The sequence below is a fragment of the Cardiocondyla obscurior genome, linkage group LG15, assembly GCF_019399895.1.
Source record: "Cardiocondyla obscurior isolate alpha-2009 linkage group LG15, Cobs3.1, whole genome shotgun sequence".
NCBI lineage: Eukaryota > Metazoa > Arthropoda > Insecta > Hymenoptera > Formicidae > Cardiocondyla > Cardiocondyla obscurior.
Window position 1 is genome coordinate 2,303,721 of NC_091878.1, and position 9,558 is coordinate 2,313,278.

The 9,558-nt window shown below is 32.3% G+C and overlaps 1 protein-coding gene across 4 annotated transcripts; it reads right to left on the minus strand.

Annotated features, from left to right (window-relative positions):
- Nucleotides 1-65: 65 nt before the first annotated feature.
- On the minus strand, nucleotides 66-8,754 carry Uggt (UDP-glucose-glycoprotein glucosyltransferase). 4 transcript variants are annotated; one of them, XM_070666676.1, is made up of 25 exons: nucleotides 8,543-8,754; nucleotides 8,392-8,481; nucleotides 7,582-7,798; nucleotides 7,257-7,492; nucleotides 6,999-7,181; nucleotides 6,674-6,846; nucleotides 6,391-6,586; nucleotides 6,039-6,252; nucleotides 5,729-5,949; nucleotides 5,436-5,657; nucleotides 5,010-5,365; nucleotides 4,695-4,935; nucleotides 4,421-4,612; nucleotides 3,856-4,114; nucleotides 3,657-3,765; nucleotides 3,380-3,565; nucleotides 3,085-3,291; nucleotides 2,603-2,995; nucleotides 2,452-2,466; nucleotides 1,746-1,923; nucleotides 1,480-1,662; nucleotides 1,128-1,403; nucleotides 908-1,024; nucleotides 650-788; nucleotides 66-558 (listed from the first exon to the last, which is right to left on the minus strand). In XM_070666676.1, the coding sequence occupies exons 3-25, from the start codon at nucleotides 7,796-7,798 to the stop codon at nucleotides 521-523; spliced, it is 4,551 nt and encodes a 1,516-aa protein (XP_070522777.1). In that variant the 5' UTR covers nucleotides 8,392-8,481; nucleotides 8,543-8,754; the 3' UTR covers nucleotides 66-520. The 4 variants fall into 4 exon arrangements, with proteins under 4 accessions (XP_070522777.1, XP_070522775.1, XP_070522778.1 ...); XM_070666674.1 differs by having other exon boundaries at nucleotides 6,999-7,492; XM_070666677.1 differs by lacking the exon at nucleotides 2,452-2,466 and having other exon boundaries at nucleotides 8,543-8,753.
- Between the last annotated feature and the right edge of the window lie 804 nt (nucleotides 8,755-9,558).

Below are 9,558 nucleotides of genomic sequence, written 5' to 3' on the forward strand. Positions count from 1 at the left end.
TTGCGGTTTAACTTTGACTACATTTTTCTATCTTCTATTTCACTATATAGGAGAAAATATTAAAGTTATCTTACAAATGTTACAAGTTTATTTCTTATAACTATCATAGTAGATAATAATTAATCACAATTGGCTTAATATGAACAGAATTGTATGTTCATGAGTAAACTATAACCTCAACAATTACTTGGATTATTGGACTGTATCGACTTTTTGCTCTAATTTGATTTGAAAAAGTAGTAATCTTGCGCATTTATTATATGAAGATGAAATTATTTTCAAAGTTTATAACAGAGACTTTCAGCTTTCAATACATCCGTATTTTTGAGTATATACGAGCAACAATGACAAGTATTTATATATCAAGTGCTGAATTTCAATTATAAAAGTGAAATATGGAAATCGTTATGTATCGTTCTATCTAACGCAAACGAAGATGTCTTTATACACAACTTTATAAAATTTTTGAACCTTTACGAGGTTTAATACATTCCTCAGATTGTTGCAATGTAAATGTAATTTACAATTCATCGCGGCTTGAAACATGATCGACAGTTTCTGAAACAAGAAAATTAAATGTATTGTTTAAAAAATATGTAGATATTTTCAAAGGATAAAAGAAATTTTATATATCTTGTGGGAAACATACCACTGTCTTTTTCTATTTGTCTGTTGGCATTCTCTACCTTCTGTTGCAGAGTTTTAATTTCTTCATCATAGCCCACCCATTCCGGCAAGATACGCATCGCTGCTTGTAATTTTGCTTCTTTAGTCATCGGATTATTACACTATAACAGAAGAAACAGGAAAAAAAGATATATTACCTAGCAAATCTAAGAACACTGATATTATTATGAAACATTCGTTCTTGTATGTTTCTGAAAAATATATAAATAAAATTACATACTAAATCTATAGTTTTGGCGTGTTTTTTAGATGTATCATCGCACCACGTTTCGCACCATAACCATTCCTGTGGTAGTGTTTTGATGGCAACTTGATGAATCATATTGTTAGGGAGATCCTGACAACATAATTATTTTATAAAAATGCGAAGAAAAAACAATGCAACGATTACATTAATATAATTATTTCTTTTATATTCTCGTAGTTAATCCCTCACGTACTTGATCAAGATTTGATAAACTATTTGGATCTTGACTCAATGCTTGATATTGTCCTCGTAGCCTGTCTCCGGCAGCAATTCGACGGAATCGTTTAAGATCGACTACATATAACGCACTAATATGATAAGCTCGACCTTGCAAATGGTTTCTCCAATATCCCTGCTTCCAAAATCTGAACCCGTCCATTTCGATTCTGCTGTCACAGAATGGTGTATACGCATAAGGCGCACCGCCGAGGTCTAAAGTTGCTAATTCCTTTAAATCTGCTCTTACCACCTGTGCAAAAATGACAATTAATACATTAATAAGATAATAATTAAAAATAAAAGTATACATGTTACAATCTGCTTACCTGATCTGCATCGACAAATATTATTTTCTTAACGTTTAGTGGAAAGAGGACATCAAGAAATAAAATTTTATATCCCCAAATAGTCCTTTGTTTTTCAGTTTGTTGATGAAGCCAGCGTGGCCACTTGTACTGAACGAGTTCATATTCAAAACCATATTCTATAGCCATATGTGGCAGAAAGTCCTATAATGCAAAAAAAATTGATTACTTGCTTTTATAATTACAGTTTCATAGAATAAAATTTTATCGGACTATAAATGTTTTACCTTTAACGTTGGTGAAAGATAATTTTTTAAAAACCAAAATTTTACCGGTGTCTTAGTATGCTTAATGACACTTAGCATCATGATTTTCAAAAATCTTTCATATAAATGGCCAGAGGCAAGAGAGAAAATATTTAACTTCTCATCTGCATCTTCACTTTCGTCTGTTGTTGCAAACGTCCTATTTTTAGAAACAATAAAATGTATTAAATTTAACTCAAAATCGAACTGTTTTATTAGTCAATAAAGTATCGCGATTAATATAAGTTAAATTATTAAGGCAATAACATGTTAAGTCAGTTACAAAGCGACAAATTAAAAATAAGAACACATATTGGTGACTTGGGATTACAGTAGTTGATATAAATAATAGGTTATTGTATAGAAAAGAAGTCTACTCTCCGATGTTTTTGAAATTCTAGTAATACGTAGATTTCGACTTGTAAAAAACGAATTAGTTTGTTAAAAATATCGTATTACCAAAATTTTAAGAACATCGGAGAGTAGACTTATTTCAATACATTTATCAAATAATGTAATAATTCGAAATATTAAGATTGCAAATTAACTGGATGTTAGAATTTAAAGCCACAAATATGTTCTCCATTGTAATGCATATGTATTTATGCCTACATTTTTTTATGGAGTATGTGTATGTGTGTACTTAAATATAGAAAATTATGAATTTAATTAATAATGAATAGCTTACCAAAATTTGGCAATGCTAAAAAAGAGAGAACAAATAAAAGTTAAGTTTAAAGGTAAAGGAATACCATGCTACACATGTTAAATACTAACACCCAGCATTAGGAAGTCTTTGTTACATATGGAATATAAAAAATGTAATTAATAAAATATACCTAGAAATGGAATTCCATAGTCCAGAATCTTTCTCATTGTCTGATAAAAGATCCATTCCCGCCTTATCTGGCTTCTTGGAAACTTTTACTTTTAATACATGACTTCTCAACGAACTTATTAAAACTTTTACATCATTGCCATTTTGAATGACATCTTGTCCATCAATAGTGGTGAAATCGTATATTTCTGCGGATCGTCCTTGTCTAAGTCTCAATACCCATTCGCCAGGATTTGCTTTAAGTTGGAAGTATCCTAAATTGGCCATTACTATAGTATCAACCATCACAGATTGTTTCTCGGTGCCCAATGTAAATTGAAGACCTCTTGGTGGATTCCCCATAACTGCTTCAAAACAGTGGCCTTCGAGCAATAAGTATTCTAACTCAAATTCACTGAAACAATATAAAATAAAAATAAAAATAAGAAATTAAATTTTATTTTTGATTAAAATGTATAATAATGTATATTTCAATATTTTTACCTGTGTACGCCCATTGCGACATTATCGAGTTTAATATTATCTAAATCATAAACACTGCGAACTACTTCCACAAGCCAATTTTCAGGTGCATGAATATATTGCGTTAATAACGATGAAGTTGGAAGCTTTGTAAACTTTGCAATAGATCCACTAATATCTCCCTCTGATGTAAATTGCAATTCAGGTTCAAGCACAAATCGATAAAAACTGAAAAAAAAATATATATATGTATATATATATATTTATACGTGTATTGTATATTTTTAATAAACAAGAGTTATAAAAAAATTTAAACCTTTTCAGCGGCATATCGCTATTTTTGTCTACGCAATTCAAAAACACTTTTATATTGCAATTTACAGCTCGTTGTAGTGTTTTCAATATGGGGCCTAATTTTTGAGCACCACGTGAAACTGGATCTACTATGGCAATAAAGTTGAAGGCAACTTCATCCGGACTGGCTGCTGGAATTTTTATAACACTGCAAAATAAAACATTTTTGCATGTAATGTTAGTAATAAAAAATTCTAATTTTTTATTTATATATATTTCATAAAAAATCATTACTTTACCTATGATCATCTCCGTGAAAAGGAACATCGTACCGACTTCGAGTTTGTGGACGTGGGACTAAGAGCGAAGTAATTTTCATAATCATATCATCCGTAATATTGTTTTCTTCTGTACAAAAAAAATATAAATATTTAATTACTTTTATCGTAAAGTAAAAAAAAAAACAGTACTTTTTTTTTAAATAATTAATCGAAATACCATATTCATCTTCATCGAAAATTTGATCTTTTATCAACTTCATAAATAACTTTTCGCCATAGGTGCTTTGGCTAAATCTTTCTAATAAAGAAAAGTCTTCACTTGTAAATTCTTCATTATTATCTAAAGGTCCAATAATACGACCATTGCATAAAACCGCTCTTGCTTCTAAATCCATGTTCAGAACACTTTTAACATAATGTTGATGCAATGATAATATCGGTTTTTGATTTTCTAAGATTGTTGCCACAGAATTGTCCTGTAGCAATCACATTATCACATTAATCACAGTATACTCACCGTCGGGAATGGAGTTCGTGGTGCTGCGACGGCAGTTAGCGTACGTGATCTTGGCATGGTGTGTGTCGAGGCTCACACAAAACAAGTGCGTACGTGTGTTGCGGAGTACCGGTCACAGAGGAATGAGAGAGAACGCGCCCCACTACACTTTCCCGCACTCGGCGGCCGAGAGAGGGGGAAGTCACGTACGCCAGCCGCCGTCGCCGCAGAAAATGCCATATCTGCTTTTCAGTGTACATACGTTCGTATTAAAATTTATCCTTACCTCAATTTCAAAATTATTATTAGCAATAAGGGCTGCAGTGTCTTCTTTGAGAATTTTACGCATATAAAGTATAGCCTTTTCAGGAGATAGTGCACTTATTGCAGCAAGTACAATTTTGTTAATATCAGATTTAAGATTTACGTCGTCTTTTGCATTGATAATGATACTAACTCGCGCATCAGCATTTGATTCCTATAAAAAAGAAAAATATGAATTATATCTCGTCCTAATATGCATAAAAGAATTAGTTCTAAATAGAATCTAAATTACGTACTATATATTCGAGGGCTTCTCGTAATAATTGTCTGCCAGATAATGATTTTAAATCAGCTACAACCCAGAAGGAATATAAATGACGCGTATTACGACGTGGCACAAAGAAATAATTCATTTTCTTCATTAAATAAGTTGATAAATTTGGAGAAGACCATTTAATATAATTGTCATCTTCAGGAATTGTGCCAATTAAATTCAACCACGCATTCTTGTCTACCTTTAAAACACGCTCGTTCAATCTATAAAATGTAAAATATTTCATACAATAAAACAACATTATATTATTTCAAAAATTTAATTTTAAGTTACATACCGTGGCATGACATTTGGTTGGTTCATAAGAAAATCAACAATGTCATCTCCTTCTGTTACTTCACCTCGATAAACTGCTTTTTGTAAAATAGGAGTTTGTGACATAATAGTAGATAATACTGCTTCCTCATATGATTCAGAGTTTATTTGATTGGGCGTCAACGGTACACCGTTCAATAAAGCTTGTGGGAATTTTTTGAAACCACATCGTTTTATAAAATCGCTGGCTAAATGCCGTCCTACATCGTATTCCGATTCCTCACCAAGAATATAAGGTATACTTGCAGACGAATCTTTAGATCTAATAACTTTTTTTATGTCGTCTACGTCAATATCATGTCCAATGTAGTTTCCCAACTAAAATAAAAATAAATTTTATTTATTAAATAAAGTTAAACCGATTAAAATTCTAAATGTAAAGCTTTACCTCTGACAAGAAATGTAAAGCCAATTTCGAACTTTTAGTGTCTGCAAAATAGTGATATGCATTGTTAACTGCAACACTGGCATCTGTTAAACCTGTTACCGATGTATTATAATTCATCACAAAGACAAATCCTACCCTCAATGGTGCAGAATGCGCATAAAGAGATTGCGCTAGAGTTATTAATGGCATGGAATCTTCACTCAAAGGATCAATAATTAATACCTGAAAAGATCATATATTAGTTTTACATAAAATACATATTAATATCATTCCCAATTTTTAATAATACGAACTAAATTGTATAAATTTCTTCTAATATTTCTAAGCATGCCAGGAAACGTTGGCCGTAATAACTCAGTTAATGACGGTGACCAATTACTGTAACGTGGATCGTTCTCAATATCATTGATCCAATTAATTGCAGAATCTCTTATGTCCATTGCAAAGTTTTGGTTGTCTGTACCTCCAGATAAATCCAAGGCTAATAATTTACTCATTTTTTTATTACTAAATCCTAAAAAATTTATAAAAATATAATTGTTAAATATATATAATTTATATTGATAATTAACATTAAGAATTTAATATATACATTTATCGTACCAATTTTATGAAGAGCTTCCATTACTCGTAATTCACTCCTCAAAGACTCTAAGAGAGTTAAAACATCAATAGCTTCCAAGTCAAAAAACAAGCCATTGATAAAAAGTGCTGTATCAGTTGGTTGTATATTCAGACTTGCCATAAATATTTCCTGATTCAATTTCATTTCTTTTTTCATATCGCTATTCACTTGAGTTCGAATTAGCGATTTTGCCTATAAATAAGTTAACAATAAATCAACAATTATATTTATACACTTAGCTTACAGATTTTACTTTAACTATTACAGAGGCAATAATCGAACAACAATGAAATTTCTACATCTTTTTTTTTAAATAAAGAAAATACATACTTGCATGGGAAAATTCTGCGATATATCAGTCAAAATGTTCAATGCTTCTGCAGCAGGAGATTTCATTATCCTTTCAGCTGCTTGATGGCTCAATTCTTGAAACTGCCATACTTTAAAAGCACCAATTTCGTGACTGGTTTCCAGTAAATAAGTTTGTATTTTATCCAATTCAGCTTGTTTATCTGGATATAATTTTCTACAAAATAATATATTATATTGCTATGTAATGCGTTACATATCGATATATAAACTAAATACTTTACGTTCTTACTAACCACCTTACTTTAAAGTCATAAAGTTGATCCCTTCAATTTCTTCCATCCCATCATTTACTACTTCAGAACTTTTCCCTGTATTGTCTTTAATATCAGAATCATCGGTCGCTTTGTACTCTGTAGATTTCATTTGCAACTCTACACCATAGCCTGATAAACGCAATTTTTTATTCTCCCTCTCCTGTAAATTACAAATAAAAGATATAAATTTTAAATAGTAGAAAATACATTTTAACTTGAAATAAAAATATCAAATGTTTTATTTAAAATATCCTTAAAAAATTACATCAACTATAGCACGATCCAATAAAACGTTTATAATTATTTCATTACCTTAACATAATGACGAAGGATGTAATTTATTCCTTTTGTTTCTGCTATAGTTTTTAGCTTTTCGTGAAAATCTGAGAATGTAGGAGTCCCAATTTGGCCATATAATATTATTACTTTATCAGATTCTGGAGTACTTAAATATCTATGATCTACATCATAGGTATCTACAGTTTCCCATGTATCCTGAAAAACAAATAATGCAATTACATATGTAAAAAATATATTGATAAATATTACAAGACACAGCAAATTACTAACCTGCTCAAGCAACCTATCTATATTTTCTAGAGAACAAGTAAATGTTCCACCAATGTTAACAATATTGTTGCATTCAAAGGAAGAAACATTTTTATTCACAGCCATTTGAGAGAACATTTCCACACGTGCAGAATAAATACGTAAAGACAATCCTAACTTGAAAATTGCTATTTCAGATTTGGACAGATACTTCTCAATCAATTCCAGTATCACATCATAATTTTCCTTCTGTGTAGCTATTTAATCACAGATAATCACAGATAATCACAGAAAATTAATGTAATTGTTATATATTCCTAATTCAATTAAATCATAACATAATTACCTAGCTCAGAATTATTAATTCTACTTGAATATGAGTCAATAAATTTCCAAAAGTAACTTGGATACTCATCACTAAGATATTCAGCTGCCTCAAGAACAAGAGGTGTCTCATTCCATTTGGCATCTATCAAAGTGGTTACATATTTGTTGATCTTCTTGTCAGCTCCAAGTTGGCTGAAGCATATCAAGAGTATATAAAAAAATATGTGCCCCTTCATCTGCAACAAATAAGAAGAAAACCATTGAGTGCATTGTCAATAAATTAAACTGTTACTGTAAATCTCTGTTTGGCTATAAAAATTCTAAAAAAGAAATGCGTTTGTAAACAAATATTTAGCGAGTTTCGTCGATAAAATTTTGCGAATGTTTACTGAGAGTGAATTTGCACACACAAAATACATTTGCACACACGTTGGGTGCTTTGGACGATAAAATGGTCGATGAAATCAGTGGCATACAGCATCTAAGAATCACTGATAAGATGTCGTAGAATTTACAATTTCGATTGCCAGACAAAGAGCGACCACACTACGTACCTCCGAAAGAATTACTACAATTATTTTAGTTGCAAAGAGTGCATTTAATGACTACAGCCAATCCATGCGGCTCGCGCCACTCGCGTGCCACATACACAATATCCTCGAACGGCGATCAATTCCGTGAAAGATTATCATGCGTTAAATTCAGAGTGACGTATCGTTATCACGCGGATGGCACAATTGGCGGCATTCGATCCATAAGTCGCGAGCATTTTCATGGAATAGCGTAACAAAGCCGCACGCGATCCCGATATTTTGTCGATGTCACTTACTTTTATTGGTTAGCTTGAACGATTCGTTGTGAAAAACTCGAAACTCCTCTCTTATGCCTATTCCTGCCGGTCTTTATCAACTCTTAGAACCTAGAAATAGAAGAAAAATTAAGCCGGGATTCAAAGAAATAAACATTTATAATATACATACAATATCAAGGGAAGGCCTGGACGTAGCCATGCCCTTGTTTTTAATTCGATGGAACTATCGACTGGCGACTCCGTATGCACGAATATGTGTATTGAATTACGTAATTAAGTAATATCAATGAAAAAATTTATTAACAACGGTTACACCGAATTCCGATTCCTTGGCGTGGGATCATCGAAAGTTCTGTACGTACACTACCGCCACCAAATGGCTACACGCGACGACACGGCCGATCAAATCACATTTTGATACACGATATTTAAATATTTATTTCTATTATATAATTAAAAGTTATGGATCAAATATTAATTTTGTTTTTTTAAATAAATTATAATATTATATTTTAGTATGTAAATCAATTTTATTAATTAACGAGTATAAAGTCATATAATATTTGTTACGAGGAATAGAAAAGGGATAAAAAGGCAAAAGTACACGAATATATGCAACGTATAATCTAATTATTATTTACAACAACGTAGCAATGTTACATTAAACTACGTCGCGGTTTGTCTAACTAACAAGTTGATTATCACACGGTTTTAAAAAATGGCGCTTTGTCGTGGAAGTCACTGATTTGCCAAGAGACGGACTAATCGACGGGCCGGATTGCCGGATAACGATGCATTCTGCGCCCCCTGCGAACAGAAGGTGCTAGTACGTACGAGCCGCGAAGGACGCAAAGTGCCGAGTAGACGCATAAGCGCGAAGCCACTTCACAAATTATCGTTCATCCGATGAATAATCCGGCACTCCAATCGAACGATCAGGTAAGCAATCTCAGAAGTGTCCAAGGCATTCAGCGCGAGCAATATTTTTACACATATCACCATATTTTGCAGTTATTGCCGGTTTCAAGCCGAGCATCTCGGGTACGCGACAATGCAAATGGCGGTGAGACGCGCGCGGCGATTACTGTTAATAAGCGATGCTTGTAAATGTATCGATCAGCGATCTCTGAGGAGCGCGATCACGGTAAGTAATCTCAGCGATGTCCAAGGTATTTAGCGCGACCA